General features: G+C 35.9%; 1 protein-coding gene across 1 annotated transcript in view; it reads right to left on the bottom strand.

Annotated features, from left to right (window-relative positions):
• Positions 1-23,936, bottom strand: part of LOC138701804 (acetylcholine receptor subunit alpha-type acr-16-like) — a 41,939-nt gene that overhangs the window by 10,711 nt on the left and 7,292 nt on the right. Inside the window, exons 2-5 of the mRNA XM_069829074.1 lie at positions 7,636-7,811; positions 3,459-3,503; positions 3,270-3,379; positions 1,677-1,893 (exon numbers count right to left, since the gene is read on the bottom strand). Coding sequence (XP_069685175.1) covers positions 1,677-1,893; positions 3,270-3,379; positions 3,459-3,503; positions 7,636-7,811 — 548 coding nt within the window. The remainder of the gene's footprint in view (positions 1-1,676; positions 1,894-3,269; positions 3,380-3,458; positions 3,504-7,635; positions 7,812-23,936) is intronic.

Genomic DNA, 23,936 nt, shown 5'->3' with positions numbered 1-23,936 from the left:
ATGGGATGAAGAAGAAATAATTATCGAAGAAAAATAAAGGAGGTAAACGTGCGGATTCGAAATGAGACAGTAGAACAAGTGGACAGCTTAAAATACTTTGGATGTGCTATAAGCAGTAACATGAGCTGCTGCCAGGAAGTCAAAAGAAGGATCAAATGGCAAAAGAAGCTTTTAATAGGAAAAGGAGCATCTTTTGTGGACCTCTGGAAAAGAAGTAAGGAAGAAACTAGTGAAGTGCTTCGTATGGAGTGTGGAATTGTATGAGTCAGAAACATGGGCATTATGACGAAGTGAAAAGAAACGGTTGGAAGTATTTGAAATGTGGAAATGGAGAAGAATGGAGCGTGTGAAATAGACAGACAGAATAAGAAATGAAGCTGTGCTGGAAAGAGTGGATGAGGAAAGGATAGTGCTGAAACTGATCAGGAAGAGAAAAGGAATTTGTTGGAATACTGGCTATTAAGAAACTGCGTACTGAAGGATGCACTGGAAGGAATAGTGAACGGGAGAAAAGTTAGGGGCAGAAGAAGATACGAAGCGCGTCCATAAATCTAACTTTCCCACTCGTCCCACAGGTAGCAAACCATATGTTGCGCGAAGCGACTGCGTGTACGTGATAGAGTAATGTCGTATCAGCTAGTATGCGCTAGCGGAACTTCCCGAGTGCTCTCAGTAGCTTCGTTGCATTGGTTGAAGATGGATGTTCCTATTCCAGCTCCCGCCGAGTGTGAAGTGCGGTCAGTGATAAAGTTTTTGAATGCACAGGGCATAGCGCAGATTGAAATTGATCGTCAGCTGTGCCAGGTCTATGGGCAAGTAGATGGTGCGTCACTACTGTAGACAATTTTCAGCCGGACGCCAAAATGTGCATGAGAGGAGCGCAGTGGGAGGCCAACCATCATCAGAGACGACCTTGTGGAGCAACGCACCATCTGCTTGCTCATGACGTTGGGCCCATAGGCGTGGCACGCTAGCGCATGCGCCATGCCAGGACATTACTCTATCACGTACATGCAGTCGCTTCGCGCAACATACGGTTTGCTAGCTGTGGGACGAGTGGGAAAGTTACTTTATGGACGCGCCTCGTATCAGATTGTACACAACATTAAGATATGTGGATCGTATGCGGAGACTGAGAGAAAGGCGGAAGATGGGGAAGATTGGAGAATGCTGGATTTACAGTGAAAGTCCTGCCCTTGGGCAGAAAACTATTAATGAATAACTTCTATTGAAATATTTCATTCTCTAATATTGTAAAATCGGTGTTACGAAAACCATGCATACCATGCTTTTCCATTGCAAGTTTTCTACTATCATGTCTTCATTATCTTAACACAATATTTTTGTTTGTAGTTGTTAGTTTCTTGATCTCTCTTGCGTTTATTGGCGTATTTTATGTAGCACTAGACAGAAATGCGTTTTAACTTGTTGTATGGGGTCAGCATGACGTCGAACAGCGGACAACACAGCTATCTGTTAAATATGCACTCCTAGGAAGAGATTGAGACGAACGACTTCGATTGCACTGAGTATCAAAATTACGTTTCATGAATTGCATACATCGTGACAGGCGAACACTATAAATTACATTCTTTTTTTTTTAATTTCAGCCCTCCTGTCCACTTTTTACCACTGTACAACTGCTAGTTAACTTCGATGTTACTAACTAAACTTACATCAGCCCCGTATTTGTCGAGAAGAATATCGATGTGGTCCCCGTCGTAGGTCCAAGATCCCAGGGTCAGATGACAGTATTGCGTATCAAAAGGCCACAAACGCATGTCCAAGTCGCAGAAAACCTGGAACTGCGATGGCGGCACCCACAGCACTTCCCCATTTGGGTACGCGAGACAATGGGTGTTTCCGTAGTACTCCACTAAGTTGCCCGTCGCGCTGCAAGCAAAAATAATAATTTCAACGGAAGAATATCAGAATCCGGATGTTTAGGCATTTATAATACTTCAAATAGGTAGGCAAAAAAGATAATTAAAGCATGAAAAAGACATTGTAAATTTTAAAAAGTGCATTATACCGGCAGAAATTGCAATTAAAACGTGGAAGATTTTTATGATTTAAGATGTGTGCAAGAATAATTGTTCTTTCTCTGATACATATCGTCAAGTGAGATGTACTGCCTGATAATAGATTTATCAGCTAGAACATCAATCAGATTTATTCTTAAAACAATATGATACTTCCAATCATCTCAGAAAACTTATAAATTGATCACTTTATATCATTATCATTACAAAATATTTGCAAAGTTTCAAATATATCTTATGATTTAAAGTATAGAGTGTCTGTTTACAGTACGAAGGACCAGCTGACGCTTGCTCTGTCGGTGAACGTTGTCATAGCTGCAGACACCCCTTCCATCACTCGGAGAAAGTCATATTCAGTTTTGAGCAGCCCTCAGGTTGATTATATTTACGTTTATTGTTTCTAATGCTGTGCAGTCATTTCCAGCTTAATTTCTTTTTATTAAAAAACTATATACAGGGTGAACATAAGGTAGTACATTAATTGTAGAATGTGATTCCTTAAAATATAACGAACAAAAAAGTCTAATATCATTTTGCTCGTTTTTGCGGGATTTTTGAAGAAATAATACTTTTATGCCGACATTTCGATCGCGAATTTTACGAATACTGTTTAAAATACGCTGTAAATATGTCCAACTGCACACTAATGCAATGTAAACATCACAACAGCTGATCAGTTGCGAGTACTACGCAAACCGTCTGCCGTCTCGACAGCGATGCCAGATTTTTAGACCTTCTGTACGTGACTCGACAATCAATGTTTCCAATGTTTCTTCAATCGTTTAATTCGTTATCTGTGAATTTTCTAATTAAAATACTGCTGCAACATGAACATAACAAACGTTCTCTTCGTTATTATACAAGAAATTAAACCGTATTTTAAACAGCATTCGTAAAATTCGCGATCGAAATGTCGGCATAAAAGTATTATTTCTTCAGAAACTCGCAAAAACGAGGAAAATGGTATTAGACTTTTTTGTTTGTTATATTTTAAGGAATCATCCTACAATTAATGTACTACCTTATGTTCCACCCTGTATATTATATTTTGCAACCAATTTACAACATAATAATGATTTTGGCCTGAGGGAGATATTTTTTCAAATTTCGGCATGGCAATCAACCTATCAAAACGAAAGTTACTTTATGAATAGCCCTCGTAAAATTAGCTATATGGATAAATTTCTCTCGATATTCTAAAAGGAAAATAATGTTCTGTAAACTCACCTGTTGTATAGCACTATATCAGGCTGCCAGATTTCGTGGTTTGCGAGGTGAAGTATACCGAGGTCACCGTACTCACTCTCATTCCACTTTAGTTTCTCGTCTATCCATGACTGTCAACACAATAGTAAATTTTAATATAAACTTCATACACTGGTTGCTGTGAATGATATGATTCATATTTATCCTTACCATTTTTACCCAACCTTGGACTGTCATGATGGACTTCAGCTCGTCCTGAAAAACATTTGAAACATTTCAATATCGTCTCAGCTTGATTAAAATAATAAACTGGGGTACTTATAAAAAATACTTAGTTTATAATTTTAGATGTAAGGAGGCGCTTGAAAAGTAAACAGAACTATTTAAAAAAATAACCACCAAAGCAACTTATTAAAATTTTACTTGGAGTCTATTTTTGTAATACAATTAAGATTGGAACATCCAAGATAGAGATATCACTGGTGAAATTAATCGTGGCATGAAGCAAGAGTGCCCGCCCTCTCATACTTTTTCTGACATGTAGACAAACCTAAGACGCACTATGAAGTAAAGAAAACAGATTGTACAGCACTTTCTTTGTTGATAATGAGGTCGATTACCATAATTTAATACATAATTATAAGAAATATGTACACATTGAATAGTATAGCAAGAATTAATGGTAATCTGAAAATATTTACAAAGAAAATAAAAGTGGGCTTTGAGAGGAGTCAGTCATTCCGAGAATAAATCATTACAACAGAGTAGATTATATTACAGATCTCTACCTTCAGATGTTGTGAAGTGATGCATGACACTGTTCAAAATATACAGAGGTGAGCCTGCCTGGAGAGAAATAAAAAATAGGTTGCAGCCGCCAAATTACTCTTCAAGGAACGACCACTCATATAAATTGAGGGAAAGAAGGCAGAGGACGGACACTGGAAAGTTTTCTTTTCTCAATCGTACTATCAGGGACTGGAATGCTTTACCTGCAGACTTACTAAAATCTTTACCAACAACCAAAAATGTATTTAAAAATAGGCTTAAGGACTTTACTAATAGACGGTAATTATACACAGCATTTAAAGGGTGTAAATGATATGTTGTTATTGAAGTGCTGTATCAGTGAAGAATTATGTTGTGTCAGTGAAGTGTGTTGTGTCAGTGAAGTGTGTTGTGTAAGTGAAACGTGTTCCTGTCGGTGAAGCTTTATAGTTTATAGTGGCAGTGCAAAGTATTTGAACAGTGAAATGTTTTTGAAGTGTTAGTGAAATCAGGATAGAATCAGTGAAATTTGGCGTAGTTCCAGTGCAGTGAGTGAGTTGACAGCGAAATGAGTGTAGTGTTGAAAGGTACTTGTGCAGATATGAACATATCATACTCGTGGGTTTTAGTTCGAACTTAGGTTTAAGATACAAATTAGATTTATTTCAAATGTTATTTTAAGTGATCGTTTCATTTAATTTAGGATATTCCCTATTATTATTATTATTATTATTATTATTATTATTATTATTATTATTATTATTATTATTATTACTATTATTATTATTATTATTATTATTATTATTATTATTATTATAAATTATTGTTAGTATTAATTATTAGTATTATTATTAATTGTATTTTTAATTTTAAGTTTATTATTGTCATTATTGATTGTAATTAGTTACCACTGCCACCGGGTATATACCCATTGCAGTGTGAATAAATACATACATACATACATACATACATACATACATACATACATACATACATACATACATACATACATACATACATACATACATACATACATACATACATACATACATACATACGTACGTACATACATAAATGGATATATCAGGATGAAGAGTGCAACAGATTTTTGGAATGGAAATCAATATAAAATGTCCCATTTAAAAATATAACTTTGTGTTACTACGATTTCTGTAACACCTTGTATAACTGATAACTACTCCAAATAGTAGGCTTTTGTCAACACTAAAATACGCTAGTTAAGGGAATATCCCGAAGGTTATGGGATATATATGTGTGTTTGTATATATGTATTTCCTGACGATATGGCGTTGTTAGAAGAGGAGGAGATGGTACTAAGAGATATGCTACTGGAGCTAAATGACACCTGTGAGCAGTACGGGATTAAGATAAATGCAAACAAGGCGAAGACCATGGTCATAGGAATAAAAGTGAAGAAGGTAAAGTTGCGAATTCTAAATGAAGCAGTAGAGCAAGTGAACAGCTTCAAATACTTTCGGTGTACTATAAGCAGTAACATGAGCTGTTGCCAGGAAGTCAAAAGGAGGATAGCAATGGCAAAGGAAGTTTTTAATAGAAAAGGAGCACCTTCTGCCGACCTCTGGAAAAAGAACTAAGGAAGAGACTAATGAAGTGCTTTGCATGGAGTGCGGCATTGTATGGGGCAAAAACGTGGACATTACGACGAAGTGAAGAGAAGCGACTAGAAGCATTTGGAATGTGGATATGGAGAAGAATGGAGCGGGTGAAATGGACAGACAGAATAAGAAACGAATCTGTGTTGGAAAGAGTGCGTGAAGAAAGAATGATGCTGAAACTGATCAGAAAGAGAAAAAGGAATTGACTGGGTCACTGGCTGAGAAGAAACTGTCTACTGAAGGATACACTGAAAGGAATGGTGAACGGGAGAAGAGTTCGGAGCAGAAAAAGATATAAAGTAATACACAACATTAAGGTATATGGATCATATGCAGAGACTAAGGAAGGCAGAAAATAGGAAAGACTGGGGAATGCTGGGTGTGCAATGAAAGACCTGCCCTTGGGCAGAATGCTATGAATGAATTAATGAATTTTTACGTATGTATATGTACGTATGTCCATATTTCTAATATATATATATATATATATATATATATATTCTTTCTGATATTTGTTCGTTTATAAACTCGGATAAATGAAGAAAGTGACAGTTTTTACGACAATGACTACTGAAATTTTGTAATCAATTTAGTACTTAGTGTGATCGTGAACTTAGAAACCCTACTTTTTACTGTTTATGTGATGCATGGACGGACTTCGGTAACGTTTCATAACAGAGGAAGAATATCTCCAATGTATAAAACATTCTTCAATAACAGGCGTAGGAAATCTCAGAATGTCTTTCATTACATTCTACAACAGCAAAGATGAAAATCAAATTTATTGGCATGATGTATATCTCATTATTGTCTCATTATAAGTATACTTACATATTCATAGAGCTTACTTTAGTCTATTATTTGCATGTTTTCATGCATATTTCATTATTTTTGCATACATATCTGGGTTCTAGGTAAATAATAGCAGTGGGCAAAACACCTTTATGGTATACGAAGTGATCTATACTGAATGAAAATAGTACATTATGCAACGAGCAATGGTAGTAATTAAGTCGCGAGTATGTTTATGAAACGAGCGCAAGCGAGTTTCATAATTTTCATACGAGCATCTTAATTGCCATTATAGTCAGTTTCATACGACTTTTTATGCTCGACCATATTTCTAACTTGAAATTATTCAGAAGTATTCATTTTATTCTTATGTGACTGAAGAGCGGAAGTGACCTTGTGCATAGCTCGTAAATTGTGAGATGTGCGCAGACGCGAAAGTATTGATTTTTTCCGAGGAACAGATGTCCACATTGACCTTGATATAATCTAGAGAGTAAACTAAATATTAATATTGATATAACATTGAAATTAAATTAGACATTGAAAAACGAGATGACAAATTGAATTTATTTGAATATTATTTACAATTAACGCTAATTATTATAGTAACAGAACATAACCTTCTGCGATAGTATTGGATTTCCAGCCTCCGTGACTTTTCGCTAATTGTCTTTCGATTGCATATCCGAGAATAATCGATACTTGCGGTTTTATAATGGTACAATCAGTACAATGGAGATTTCTCATTGGCTGAACAACTGAATTGTAATGAATAGGTGTATTTTAATGAGGTGCATTAAAGGGCTACTACCAGGTGTATAATTACTGTATTTCGGCATGGTCGAGCATAAAAATTATTAAATACTTGTTAGAGCTGTGGTTAGTTACAAAACGTATTTTATTTATATTTCAGACCTTGACGATCCTTCATTAAGAACGTTGAAACTTCCCAGGAACCCTTGCATAAATCAAATAATTTCTCACCAAAGGAACGAAGGTTCAAACTCCGACAAATAATCTGAGATTTGATTGACCAAGTAGTTTTCTCTGATTATTTCGGTTTCCCTGGAACTATCTTTTCACCATTGCTCCATTTGTCGTCATACAATCACCTCAGACTGCATAACATTTGTAAATGATTCGTTAAATATAGAATGGTTAGGGAGCCCGCCCCACAGAGGTGTACGCACGAGGGCGACGTGGCGGAAGGTCATGCCGATATTGACGACCGTGGTGTTGGTGTGCTGGGCCGGACGAGCGAACTTGTCGTAGTTCAGCAGCAAGTTCCTCTTGAGACGGTCCGTCCACGTGGCATTCCACGCGCCCGGCGGCCGAGGCGGCAGAGTCCCCGTTCCTGTCCCTGTGTCTGCAACGAAAAAAAATTTCAAGCTTCGTTTATAAGTCAAATTCATTAATATATATATATATATATATATATATATATATATATATATATATATATATACATACATACATACATACATACATACATACATATTTTTACTTCAATTTTTACTGTACCTGAATTTTTTAATGTACTTCACTCCCACCCCTTCTACTAATGAAGTTCAACCGTCCTCCACACAGAACCAAGACCGCATATACAGTCATAGTAGCCCTACGGTCATAGTAAACAGTACGTTCCAAAAATATGTTCACGTTTTCCAGTGACGAAAGAGCTTTCAATATTGAATCATTTTCGCACAGGTACTGTCGTCCATTTGCCTACGTCGTATCCCGGTTTCCCCCACCAGCTTTTATTCGCCAGCTAGTGGCTGGGCTGTCTTAGCTCTTTTCTGAGAACATTAATTTCTGTTAGGATTTGGACGTCTACGTAATATTATAAAACTGTTTAAAATAACTTAAATAAAAGAGCCTCGTTAAGTAATTAACAGTCACGTGAGTTCCTCCATTTTTACGACCCTACGACATAACCACTTGGATGGACAGTAGATAGCATGTCTGAGTAATTTTATCTTTTCGGATCGAGCAGAACTGAAGATTGAATTAACAGTACGTAAGGTACTCTTTTATAGAGTAGGTACAGAATTATTTCAATATGAGTTACTAGTACGAAGAACGAAACGTAATTGAAATTAGGTACAATAGCCTATAGTGCGATAATATGCACATTAGAACTGAAACCTGTATCGAAATGAACGGTTACCATTAAAAAAAATGTGTTTAAATATCTATATTATGATTATTTTTCAATTTAACTTCATTCTCCATATTGTACGCTAATGTGCTGTAGACAATATAATATACACTACATAATGAATACGTCCGCATGGATAGCTCAGTTCGTGAGTAAAAACATTCATTGTTAATACTTTACTGTATTTTGATTAAACAAAAACCTACTGAAAATGATCAAACTCAAAAGCGCAATATTTCCTAGTTTACGTAAATGGATGAACTACTTTTCTTCCCTCCTATACCTAGTAAAGTGATTTGTTTGTATTTTACGCTAGTATCATCGAACTCCAGTAGTGGAAGGAGGTAGCAAACGGCGTTTATCCAGAGGTATAGGCAAGTTAATATTAAAAATGTTAGTAAAAATAAAATGATGTCCCTGTATATCTCACTCTCTCTCAATATGTAGGCCTATACAGAGTAGAAGCGATATGACTATACAGATTGAAGGGGACAATACAATACATTAAAGTAGATTAAAAAAAAGCTATTATACGTTTTGTAATTAAATGCATGGGTAATTTGAAAATTAGGCTGAAAGTCTACGTAGTTTGGCAGCAACGCATTGCCGACTCATCTACGAATAAAAACACTCACTCGGTCGGAATAGCGGTGTTCCGTCCCTTAGTCTCTATAGTAGGGTTGCCAAACTTGTTAATGGCAGGAAATAACAATACATGTTAATCTTTTTATTTAACTTACAAGAAAACAATCCATTTTACTGAAAAACTGCAAAGGGATAAATTATTCCTTATCATTTTCTCTTAAGATAAGAATAAAAATCAGAATCGTATGGATAGTGATTATCGAGTAAAACGGCGTTAACATTTAGGGGGGGGGGGGAAACATTTTTTTTTTTTGTGAGAAAAGTATTCATTTACGACTAATATGGTATTTAGATTTTTGTTATACTCTGTCCAAGGAGTAAACTGTTAAAATTTACACCGTTATATTACTTCCACCATGAAGGCCTATACATATTATATTGCATATTGCACACCTATTATAGTCCTATATTATATATACACACACACACACACACACACACACACACACACAAAACAGCTGAAAAGGAACTCTCTTATTACGTTCCTACGTACCGACAATACTTGTAGACGTAGACAATGCTAATACTTGGAAAAGTTATGTAGACCCTAATATCTTTTCCATAATCCTAACCATTGCGTAAAAATAGTATGCACAAATGTGACAACGCTGCGGAGCAATTACTTCCTTTTAAGAACTTCACTATAGCCCGTACCGTTTTGCTACTCTGCTCGTTGAGGCCAAGACAATTTATCCGATAAAACAAAATCTACAACACTATTCTTCCAGTATGTCAACAATATGAAGTTGAAACGAAGTTTGGAACTTCAAGGTTTACATCAATTCTGCTAATAAGTGATTTACGATAATTTAAATTGGGATATTTTCTAATGTAAACAGACTTCATAATTTCTTAAGAATTTTCAGAAAATTTTGTTTCAGTCGAAAATCGAAACGAGTGATAGAATACTGTGTATACACGCGTTGTTATTCGTTACTCTGCATAAATGTCCAGCAACTATCCTTCCTGAACGTCTATTTACCTACGCAGTTACCGCTTATTTATTTCATTACAGCATCGTGATATACGAGTGTTATAGTCTATGTAATATTAATTAATTAAAGATGCTTCATAAATTATTCTCTAAAGATCTTCAAAAAATCCGCTGTACGACAGCTATAGTCTACTGCTGGTCTCATGTCCCCATGCCTCAGCAAACGTGAACGAACATCCAACCATTACGGGAGTAACGTGTGTGTTAACACGATGATCCTCCAGCCGTTATAGTTGGCTTGCAAACCGAATTTCGCTACTTAGTGTAGCTCCACAAATTCACCATGATGCTGGGTGGGCACAGGACCATACACAGGTCGAAATTTCATGAGGAAATGTCTTCGCCCGTAAAGAATTGCACCTGCTCTCATTCTTTAACTCCAGTCCAAGGCATAACGCCTTAGATCACGCAGCTACGGCGCGGGACTCTCTAAAGAGCTTCTTTAAGAACATAAAATATAACCACAGGGATCCCCCGTTGCAATAGAAAGTGACAAAGTAACTAATTTTCAAGAAAATAAAATTGTGACACACCCGGCAGTCCCGGGGTTCGTACAAATGTTTTGGACACTGCGGGTCTCGCTGATTGCAGTTTCCTGTCAAGTTTCCTTCAGGCCAACTCAGCCGCCCGATTAGTGTTCATTATGCCATGAGTGGCGGCCATTCAGATCAGATTAACATATCTTGTGCTGCCTCCTTCACCCCGCTGCGCACGTCTTAGAGAAACGGAGTCTTAGTTCTGAATCATGGTCAAGCTGTGGGTGACACTCTTCGTTCGAAATTATTTGTCCCCTGCAACAGTTCATAATACCTTCTATTGTGTCTGCTGTGATTTTTCTTTTTTCTGTTCCATATGACACATATGTAAAATAATTTTTATGAAAATTCACACACTAAAAAGAATTCGAAATTTCCTTCCGTTGCTTCTCAAGAAGAATTTAGTGCAGTCGCTCTTGATGTCTCATTTTGATTACTGTGACACTCTCTACACTGACCTTAACATGAGACTGACAGACAGACTACAGCGTGTTCATAATGCATGCGTTCGATTTATTTGCAACATCCGTAGATCTGACCGTATCACACCTTCACTAAATATGCTGTCCTGGGTCCGTCTCAAAGAGCGAAGAACTATTCACTCTCTCACTTTACTCTTCAATATTCTTCAAACCTCTAACCCTAGCTTCTCGTTTTCAACATTTGTCCTCATATCACGAAAGCGATACTCGCTCACAACACCATATCACGCTCTCCATTCCTAAACACAGAACATCCTTCTACTGTTCATCTTTCACCGTCTCTGCAGCTCATCTCTGGAATTCTCTACCACAACATGTCAGAGACTGTCGGACATTGTCTAGTTTCAAAAATAAATTAAAATTGCACTTTTTGAATTAGATTCCTTTCAGTTATAAGCTCTTTTCTCTGCCATAGTTTTGTAAAAATATAGGCTATTTATTTTTCCTTCCTTTCCCCTATTTGTTCTCTTTATCAGCCTATGAATTTATTATCATAGCCTTTTTATCGTGAATTTTATTTAATTTTCGTATTTCTTTTCTTTTTTATTATTATTTTATTATATTCCATTTTGATATATTCTTCCTTACGTTTTTCCATATTAACCATTTGTACTGAATGAGTTGTTTTCACTATATTCCAATGTATTTTACTTTTTTTCTATTATGGTATTATTTTCATGTTGTTTAGTGTCGATTTTATTATGTTATTATTATTATTATTATTATTATTATTATTATTACTATTATTATTATTTTTGTAATATGTTAGTATTCTGTTCTTTAACTTTTTGTTAAATTTGAACTGCTTGTATACTTTGTGACCTGGTGGAGTGTAAGAGAAGGTCCTATGGCCTTAAATCTGCCAGTATAAATAAAGAATTATTATTATTATTATTATTATTATTATTATTATTATTATTATTATTATTATTATTATTATTCTGTGATTGGATTTGACACTAACAGTCGTTTCACCAACGTTTGTCAGATTTAGCTTAATGATCAAATTTAATTGCTGTTTTCTAATGCCTTGTTAAAATAATAACCGTTTTATGAGCATCGATCAACAAAATTAGACGACCCTTCAATTTGACGATTTCTTGGTTCATGTATTATTTAAGAAGGCCGTGTCGTCGTCGGTGATCTTGAGGTCACCATGCTGACCGTTCGGTTCGAGTTCTGCGGGTTCAATTAATATAGCCGAGAGCGATGGATTTTAATTGGCAATATAATTCTCAGCATGGTTTCCTCTGGAAGGAAAATAAAGCTAATCGACGTTTTCGAACGTGTATTTTCAGGTAACTATAAAATAAAATATATATTTAAACAACATAATAGCTAATTTAAACTTTTGGATTTTGTTTATTTACAAAATTAAAGTTAAGAAAAAACACATCCTTCAGGCGACCTCCTCCACTTGCAATCCACTGCTGAAATCTCTTCTGCAAACTTGTCATGATACGAACACCTAACTCCTGATCAATGTGTTCAGTTTCATGTAAAATCTTATTCTTCAGCTCTTGAATATATTAGGAGAATACCTTCTGTTTTAAATATTCTTGTAATAAAAAATCTGGAGCTGTCAAATTGCTATGAAATATCTTCAGATCTGGAGACGATGCGTCCCAAGAAGAGGCTCTGCAAAGTCTGCAAAAGTATTCGAAACAGAATCTTTTCAAATTAACGAATCCTGAGCACCTTGTCGCTTCACTAATGTTGAAGCTGTAGCTCAGAGCATTGTAACATAAATGACGTGGAACACTTTGACACCCATTCATGGTGGGAAATTTTCACCGAAAGAAGTTAAAATTAAATATTTCTGTGCAGGCTTGTATTTACGCATGGGCACATGGACCCGGGCCCAGGGCGAAAAAATTTTGAAAAAAGAATCGAGCTGAAAATAAATGTTCCATATTTTCGTACTACGCAGATACCTGCTTTATAGAGCATTATATGTTAAATAATTGTTATTTTATACCACATTTTTACAGTTAGACTGCTCAGTGTCTTAAGATTTGCTTAAGTTAGTTGGTGGGAGCTGCAAAATTTTTTCGGGCCCATGGGCATAGCACTACCTAAATACAGAGTTGCTTCTACTGTATATGTCCATAATCATTCATATTATACATTCCTCTCACCTCGATCATGGACAATTCCTTCTATATGTACTATACTTGTCCACCGCTGTGGAGTAACTGTTATCATGCTTGACCGTGAAACGAGCAGACCCGGGTTCAAACCCTGGTTGGGACAAGTTACCTGTTTGAGCTTTTATCTGGGATTTTCCCTCAAATATTTAAGACCAAATGCTGGGTAACTTGTGAGACAAGTGGCCAACAGGCTTGGAGCTCACATGCTCAGTTTCTTTCAGCCCCGAACCCTTTTCAAGGACGCGTTTTGCGTACCTTTTAAATTTCTCCTCCCACTTCTCTTTCAATTCAATTCAGCTGGGTAACTTTCGACGCTAGATTATGAACTCATTATCACCTTCATCTCACTCAGACTGCTAGATAATCTCAGTAGTTTACAAAGTGTCGTAAAATAGCCGATTAAGAAATGTACTAGACTTAATATTTTACCATTATCCCTGAACATTTTAAGAAAATAATGCGCAATAACACATTCATATTAGCCACCGGCGTGGCTCAGTCGGTTAAGGGCTTGCCTGCCGGTCTGAAGTTGCGGTCGGGCGCGGGTTCGATTCCCGCTTGGGCTGATTACCTGGTTGGGTTTTTTCTGAGGTTTTCCCCAACTGTAAGGTGAATGCCAGGTAATCTATGGCGAATCCTCGGTCTCATCTCGCCAAATACCATCTCGCTACCATCAATCTCATGGACGCTAAATAACCTCGTAGTTGATAGAGCGTCGTTAAATAACCAAATAAAAAAAAACACATGTTTCTTTTCTGTCTGGAACTATTTTATTCAAATCCTCCTGAATATATATATTCCATAATTCAACCTGTGAATTCCTGTCTCAGTAACGAATTGTTGGGTAATGGCAGAATATTGTGTGAAACATTTCACAGACTGCTTATACCGGAAGAAAAGTGTCAAAAAATGAAGGTAAGACAAGAGAAAAATTCCGTGTCAGAGAAAATAAAATTTTAGAAAAATAATTTTCCAGTATTAAGATATTTTACTGTCACTTCTAGTTCTAGCCAGATGCAGTTCCTTTCACTAATAATTCGATGTCTTCATAACATTCAAACCTCTACAAAACGCACCTATTTCCATCTTCTGAATAAGTATCAATATAAAAATGAAAATACGTACTTTCTCATTATACGTTTTATGGGTTTCACAGAAAACTATTTTTTATCATGTCGCGAATGATGTTAGCATTTATGGTTTATTTTTAGCTATTGTTTAATATGTATAAATTGAATAATTGCCAATGCATAAAAATAAGATTGCACATAAAAGACACATTTTTTTATTATTCCAGGAGTAAGAAATCTAACTTAATTTACAAGTCGTTCGGTTTAACTAAAACCATATAATTAGTTGTGCACAAATTCGCATAAAATTGCTACTCGTGCATTAGGGCCTATAATCATTCATAATAAGTTATTACTTATTGGTATCTATTTAGGAAAATCGACACAAAGTGGTTTAAATTTTAAAATATGTCACTGGTTTGTATTGAGTTTCTATTCACATTAATTTCTTTCCACATTCAGCAAATACAAATTTCTGTAAGACTCTGTCTGCTTGTATTGAAATTCATCCACAATCAAATTTCCTTCCCCTTAGATTCAGCAATTCAAACTTTTGGGAAAGCTTGCTTCTGCAAAATTTCCTCCAGGGGGTTCACAATTAATTGTTATCTATAATCCTTCAAACAAATTATATGTTCATTATTCGTACTATCATCTGGCCAGTGCAAGTGGTGATAACAACGTAAGAGGGTGATTCAAAAAGTAAGGTAACAAGAGCCCTCACGGGTACATATTCCCTTTCTTCTTTTCCGCCACAGCTTTATCACACAGCCATTATATGGCACTTACATTGCGTCAGACCCTCGCAATATCAGTTGTAAGTTGGCTGCGCGCACGGAAACATGGTCAAACGTGGAAGTGCGTAGTGTGATCCGGTTTTTTTTTTTTTTTTCGTCAGAAGGGCACCTCACTAGCAGAATTCATCGTCAATTTGTTGAGTTGTACGGTGCGCTTTCGGTAAGAGGTACTGGACCATCCTCCCTAAACTCCGACCTGAAACTAAGTGATTTCCATCCCTTCGGACTGTTGAAGAAACACCTGGATTGTAAGCTGTTCAACACCAATACGGCCGTTCAGCAAGCCTTAATGATGTGGCTTCAGGGATTTGACGAAGATCTCTTCTATGCCGGCATCGATGCCTTGATCTAGCGTCACAACAAGTGTTTGGACAAAGATGGTGACTATGTTAAAAAGTAATGCGTACCAGTGCCCTACTACTGTGTATCAGTATATCTGCCTATGAAATAAAGTTTGTCCATAAGAGTTCTCGTTGCCTTACTTTTTAAACCACCGTCGTAGACTAAAATCCAGTGGCTGCTCGTGAACTTGTGGATAGAGCTGCAGTAGATTTTGGTACATACAAATTTCACTTCTTGATATCATTACTTATAAGTATAGGACAAAAATAAATGCACTATATATCGAAAAACCAAAACTTCCTGACTTAGTTGGGAGATGTCTGTGGCATCATTTGCTAATCGCTAAAAAAAACTAATACCATCGATTTCAGTCTGAATGTATGATCGGCAGACACTCAACATGCAATCTACCAGTTCATTCTGAATTGTCTTAGAATTACCTTTAAACAGTGGCATGTTCCAAATGATTTTTGAGAGACCCGTTTAGATTACTCACGAACTGTAGCAACCCACGAAATACACCAGAGTCCTTCGAATCGTTTTTTCATCATGTCTCCTAAGGGGAAGTTCATATTGGCCACAAAATTTTGATACAATCAGTATTTTTTTAAATAATTTCACGATTTTTTCACACTTTTTGATTATGTTTGAGAATGTCTGTTCTGTTCGTTTCACTTAATTGCGCAGCAATATTAGTTTTGCCTAACATAGCCAATGAAACAACATTTTTCAGGTGAGATTGCAAAGATTCGTGCTTTTTAATTTTTAGGGGCAAATGTCCTAAATCTGTCACACCACTCCTAGTCTATGCAGTACCACCACCGAAGAGGAGGCAACCACAAATGCTCAGCGTAAATTTCATTGTTATACTTCCTTACGTATATGCACTATTTCGGCTGGATGAAGCTTGAGTAAGATTTAAGTCGGGTATCGAACGACCCTTTAATTTCACTTCATTACATCAATTTTCTCCGCAAGGGAAAGTTGAGAAAAATATAATTAATATTCTCTAATCCACACACACTCATGCTTGCACATTTGCACTGGTTAAGTTACGGTACTAAAACGTCACACCAAAGCAACACTCAGATATACTGATGGTCAACAGTTTTCTAAAACTGGAAAAGAAGTCTCTTTCGTATTTTACGTGCTATATCAAAAGGATTATACTCGTGCAATCATTTGGAGTTAAAGCAAATATTAGGTTCTGCTGGAGGCTGGATATATACGTAATAATAAGGCAAAAGAGAATATTAATTTCTTATATTAACTCGATAAGATTCTGCAACAATAAGTATGTGAAGAGAAAATAAAAATGTTGTCATTAAGTTTCAAGGCAATAGAGAATCCATTTGACGTAGCATTACAATAGCGGTGTGGGAGGGGAGGAAAGATCTTCCCTTGTCGCCTGGCTCTGCAAGCCACTGCAGCGAAATATGGGTTTTGAGCAGCGGCACTTTTCCTCTGTTTCCCTTCACCTCTCTACCCCCTGACCAAGCAAGACACACTCTCTATGATCTGTCTCACCCTGCAGATCCCAGGACGACTTTGAATGCAGTGTCAATTCCAGTACAGTCGACGCGCAAAAAAGATAATGCATAAGATAATAGTACATATTCCCGGCCAGATGAAATATAAAGCAATTTACCAATAAAAACTGTAACAGTTCTTCTACAAGTTAAAATAAATATTATTTTTATTTTCCTGTCAAAGCAGGGAGTGCTGCAGCTCCGCAGCTCTAATGGATGAGCCGCCCCTGTAAAATCACATCGAAAAGTAAAATAATTCATTGTACAGGGTCCGACAGAGGAATGGACGATTTTAAGGAGCGTATATCTCTCACAGCACAGTTGATGGGCGATAAACTACGCGCACATTCTCTTGTTAATATAACGCCATTTAATCATCATGGAAAGGTGGAGCTGTGCACAGTGTATTGCTTTTCAAACTTCAGAAGTACGGTATTCATGGTGTAGTTTTAAGATAGTTTTCATCATATCTGAGAGAAAGATATCAATATGTTGAAATTGTAGAAAGAACAGATAAGTGTACGAAGGCCTACAAATCAAACTATACTGATATTGATGTTGGTGTCCCTCAGGGCTCAATTTTGGATCCTGTATTATTTCTTTTATATTTAAATGACTTGCCTCTTTATTTAAAAGAGTATTTTCTTACTATGTACGCTGATGATACTAAGGCTATTGTGAGTGCTGAAAACGAAATAGTTTTAGAACTCAAATGTAATGAGTTGTTGAAGGATCTCAAATTATGGTTTACAGTCAATATGCTTTATTTGAATATTAATAAAACCTATTTTATTCAATTTCACAATGTTCATAATAATAGTGAAAATATTTTAAACGTTAGTGTTAACGGGCACCAAGTGTGCCAGTCATATTCAACTAAATTTCTTGACTTAATATTTGATGAACATTTGACTTGAAAATTACACTGTTCACACCTAATCCAGAAAATGAATGTTGTCTGTTACCAAATTAGAAATTTGAGATCTTGTTTGTATCATAGAACCATACAGTTCTTTTATTATGTCGAAGTAGAATCGAGATTATTATATGGCATATGCTTTAGGGGGTCAAGTTCGAAGATGAGTGATGTTTTTATTGCTCAGAAGCCTGTTGTGAGATGCATGGCAGGTGTTGATAATCGTACATCATGTAAGGAATATTTTAAGAGTTTTATTATTTTAACAGTTTATGCTTTATATATTTTTAAGCTTATGGAATTAATACATTCTAATAAGAACCATTTTTATCGAAATAGTGATTTTCATTATTACAACACTCGTTTTAAGGAAAATTTTAATATTCCAGCACATCGATTGACAAGTTTCAACAAAACGTATATGATTTATGGCTTAAAAATATAAAGGTTTGCCTCATGAAATTAAAAATAGGAATGATTTAAGATATTTTATGCTCGACCATGCCGAAATGTAGTAATTATACACCTGGTAGCAGTCCTTTAATGCATGTCATTAAAGTACACCTATTCATTAAAGTTCAGGTTTTCGATTATTCTCGGACATGCAATCGAAAGACAACTAGCAAAACGTCACGGAGGCTGGAAATCCAATACTGTCGCAGAAGGTTATGTTCTGTTACTATAATAATTAGCGTTAATTGTAAATAATATTCAAATAAATTCAATTTGTCATCTCGTTTTTCCATGTCGAATTCAATTTTAAGGTTATATCAAGTTTAACGTTTATCTTACTCTCTAGATTATATCAAGGTCGTCGACATTCGTTGCCCGGAAAAAATCAATACTTTCGCGTCTGCGCACATCTCACAATTTACGAGATTGCACAAGGTCAGTTCGCTCCCCAGTCACATAAGAATAACATTAATACTTATGAATAATTTCAAGTTAGAAATATGGTCGAGCATGAAAAGTCGTATGAAACTTGCCTATAATGGTAATTAAGACGCTATTATGAAAATTATGAAACGAGTGCAAGCGAGTTTCATAAACATCCTCGCGTCTTAATTACTATCATTATAGGCTCGTTGCATAATGTACTATTAAAAGATATATCAAAAGTATTTTTACAAACCTCTGTCCCTACAATTTAGATGAAATACGTGTGGGTTTATATTGGTCCTAATTTATTGTATTTTTATCTATTTTAATTATTGTTTTTGTTTTAATTATTGTTTTCTCCCTCTTTCTCTCTTTGACAAGTCCTATGTTTTTAACTCTTTTATGGACAAATAAAAATGAAAAGAAAAAAAAAAGAAAAAATGTACGTGCTTTTGCAATTAAAAGCTTTTACAAGAACGGCAGTTTTGTGGCTAGTAGGTGAGAATTTCGTTATTTTAATTTATGGCGCTATGATCCCATCCCATCTGCTCACGTGACTCACATTTTCATCCTTACAAAATTCAAGTGGTAATCAATTAAATCGTCACGATACTCTTAACTGAAGAGTGTTTTGTGATATTTTAAATCGCATGTCTACGAAGCACATTTCTATGTCAGTAGTATAATAGTCACTTAAAGGACGTCCCATACAAGAAATAAATTGCAGACTATGTACTTTATGATCTCATGTAGATACTCATTTAAAAACATAATTTTTGAGTCAATAACCAATTATTATTTATAATCGCTCGTTCCTCTGCCGGATCTTATATAATTATAATAGCTAATTTATTTAAGAAATCGATTTTTTTTCGTGAAACGAATCACATCGCTTCGTTAATTCGTTCATTCAACATAATACAGAAAATCACAAGGGAAATCGTCGTTCACTCGTAGATAATGAATATGAACAGGATTAGTTCAGAAGTTGACAAGAAATCGCTGTAAACAGACTGTGTATTTCCGCGAAAATATCGAAGTCGGCAGTTTCAACATCGCAATAGTTTCCATTCTTCACATAATCACGGAGTGAACATTAGTGTTGTGGCGTGTTTCAATAAATACGAGGATTCCCGGTATGAGTCCTTCCCGATGTGACCTCGATTATGGAAGAAATCTAGTACTGGAAATGATTACACACGAATGTTTAGCCAATGAACTCAGCTGAGAAACGTACTACACTGATAGTAAAAAACATGATACTAAAAGCTAATATTTAAACTATTTTATAAACAGTAATCTTACTATACTGGGTGTTCATTTCAAAGTGTGTCATGACGTCACTGTTATTGGGTCACCGATTTGAAGCGAGTTTCAGCTTATATGTTAGAGAAGTTGCCTATTATTTAAGGCGTTCTTCAATCTGAACTTGAGAACGTGTACGGTATAACTTGAACGTCGTAGCAACAGATGGCGGTCTGTACGGTCTGTGTGCTACCATAACCTCTTTCGAACTGTGTTTTGCGCCGGCAAGTCGTACGCAGGGTATTTGTTATCATCGGTTGCGTACGGTAACATTCCACAACACAAATCAAATGCTCCGTGTCCATGTTGACCGTCGAAGTTAATGTCAACAAATACGTAAGTAATCGTCTTAACTCTCTCCCCATATCCCGACAGTACGTATTTCCAAACAGTTCACATTCCTGCCACTACCGGCGTTACCGTACGTATCGGCACGTACTCTTCAGAATGAACGCCGTACTTGCTAGGCAACTTCTCTGCCTCTTAGGTTATACACCTCTGCGGAAGTGTAGGAAGATTGAATTCTCTAGGCTCATCGGCTAGCCACATGACGGCATACAGCGAGCCATGACACATTTTGAACTGAACACCCAGTAGATTTTGATTTATCTAGAGAAAATCAAAACTCGAGTGGAATTTGACTATTACACGATTAGAAGAAAGTATATGAAGATTAGAAGAATAGATATTAATTGACTTACTGAAATTATATTTCACTAATGTTAGCTTTACCAAAACGTTTGAACGGAGCCGCCATTTTCAGTCGACTGTCTATGCTGTAAACAAATGACGATCGCAAAGCATATTTTATAGTACCGTAAAGAATTTACAGTTTGAAATGTTGTCAAACAAAGTAACAAATGGTAGGAAGGTGATAAAAACAGGAGAAATTATATAAAGATTAGAAGAAATAAAGTACTCTAGTAAAATAAAATAGATATTAATTGACTTACTAAAATTCTATTCCACTAATGTTACCTTCACCAAAATACTTGAACGGAGCCTCCATTTTCAGTCGACTATCTATGCGGGAAACAAATTACGATCGCAAAGCATGTTTTATAGTACCGTAAAGAATTTCCAGTTTGAAATGTTGGCAGACAAAGAAACAAACGCTAGGGTAGTGATAAAAACAAACAAATGTTAGGGAAGCGATAAAATTAAACAAATGCTAGGGAAGCGATCTCGAAGTTATTAGCGGTTAGTACGAGGCGCTAAGAAAACATGATAAGATATAGATGTGAAAATATGTAGGCTAAATAAATAAAGCTGTACAGGATTTAGCACCAACAAACAAAAAATAGATCTGGATAAAAGCTTCGGTGTACGAATTGCAGTGGGAGTCAACTTACAGCGAACACGGGATCCCCGCGATTGATGAGATCATGTGAGAGTGGGTGCTGGTGGGAGAAGGAAAGCTGATTGCCGCTTGAGGTATGAAAAGGAGAAAAGTAAGTGGTAAAGGCGAGCAATCCGTACACTAAGTTTTACCGAAAAAAAAAAACTCACAATAAAATTAATATTTTGAAATATAAAAAAATAAAACCTATTTTATAATGAAGCCTTATGATATTATATCCACAAATGTTTACCCAAGAATTTCATATTTGCATGGAGCTGATATGTATTTATAATTTCTACTTTCATAGGAAAAATAGAAAAATATTTGAATGCACCCATACAGCAGTATCCAGTTGTTCGCTTAGGAATTATTAACTGGCCGAACTTCACAAGTGCAAAATAGTTTTCACGGTAATTTAATTTCTGTTTTAAAACTCATGTTTCTTGTCATAGATAATTATTTCTCGACCTACGATCTCGAAATAATTGTCATGAAAAGGAACATTCGTTAATCTCAATTAAATTGCAGGAAAACGTTTAGCACTTGTGATATTACTGTTGGTATTCTATCGGTGAATTAATTTTGTATTTGAAAGAGGGGTGGGTGGATGGATGGATAGATGGATGGATAGATGGATGGATGGATGGATGGATGGATGGACGGATGGGCAGGAGATGGTAGGTAAGTAGGTAGGAGGACGGAGGCTAGGTGGATGGAATTGTGGATAGACGATGATTGATTGATTGATTGATTGATTGATTGATTGATTGATTGATTGATTGATTGATTGATTGATTGATTGATTGATTGATTGATTGATTGATTGGTTCGCTCACTCGCTGGCAGACACATGTAAAGATGAATAGCCGGTTTATCCTCGACTTATTTACGAGTTAGTGAGCTTCACAGTCATCATTCATGGCCTGGTAAATAATGAAAGAAGTTTATGATCGCTGCGTTCCCTCGTGGTCTGGGAATATAGCGAGAGCCCCGAGTGTCCGCACAGTCTCGTCCTTGCTGATATGACGAGTGACAGAACGGACGTGGGGATACTACATATATCATTCAAGTTTTATTGTTATGAAATGCAGGATGCGTTGCCAAGAAACATTTCAACCCATATTCATTATCTCGTGCCCTCCGCCCAACTTCTTCCCCCCATTAATCCACAAATTATAGAAATACAAGAAAACAAAGATCTCGTTGAATTGGTGGACTGTCAGTCTTACAGATGTGTTTCTCTTTTTAGGATTAAGGGTGACAACGGCTTCATGAAATATGGGCGCAGATAATGTACGCTCGAACTCTTGACCTCTTTCATGTGACTATCCGAGATAATGAACAATGACTCCGCTCCTGTGACCTGAGACACAATAGTTCATTTATTGTCTTATAATTTTCTCCCCATTTCTTGGCTTTACGAGACGTTATTTAAATCATTTTCATGTATCGTATGAGCGATAATTTATTCTAAATAATGGCCTACTCTATTTAACAACATTTTACGACAGTCGATATTAGTCATTATCGGTCTGATAATTCTCGTTTGACAATGGAAAGGTAAAAATGATAAAATGGAGTTAACGGTTACAAGAAAAATGAATTACTCATAGAAAATCTCTGTCGAATACAATTTTCAAATAACTCCTCAGTGATAACTCCCGATACTTTTGGAAAGTGGCTATTATATAACATTATTATTATTATTATTATTATTATTATTATTATTATTATTATTATTATTATTATTATTATTATTATTATTATTAATCAGGTATTCATAGATTTCAAAAAGACATATGTCTCGGTTAAGAGAGAAGTTTTATATAACATTCTTATTGAATTTGGTATTCCCAAGAAACTAGTTCGATTCATTAAAATGTGTCTCGGTGAAACGTACAGCAGAGTCCGTGTAGGCCAGTTTCTATCTGATAATTTTCCAATTCACTGCGGGCTAAAGCAAGGAGATGTACTATCACCTTTACTTTTTAACTTCGCTCTACAATATGCAATTAGGAAAGTTCAGGATAACAGAGAGAGTTTGGAATTGAACGGGTTACATCAGCTTCTTGTCTATGCGGATGACGTGAATGTTAGGAGAAAATCCACAAACGATTAGGGAAAACACGGAAATTTTACTGGAAGCAAGTAAAGCTATAAGTTAAGTTTGTAAGTAAATCCCGAAAAGACAAAGTATATGATTATATCTCGTGACCAGAATATTGTACGAAATGGAAACATAAAAATTGGAGATTTATCCTTCGAAGAGGTTGAAAAATTCAAATATTTTGGAGCAACAGTAACAAATATAAATGACACTCGGGAGGAAATTAAACGCAGAATAAA

The sequence above is a fragment of the Periplaneta americana genome, chromosome 6 (assembly GCF_040183065.1).
Source record: "Periplaneta americana isolate PAMFEO1 chromosome 6, P.americana_PAMFEO1_priV1, whole genome shotgun sequence".
In the NCBI taxonomy this organism is placed as follows: Eukaryota; Metazoa; Arthropoda; class Insecta; order Blattodea; family Blattidae; genus Periplaneta; species Periplaneta americana.
The sequence above is the reverse complement of the archived record's forward strand: the minus strand, read 5'-3'. Positions and strand labels throughout refer to the sequence as shown.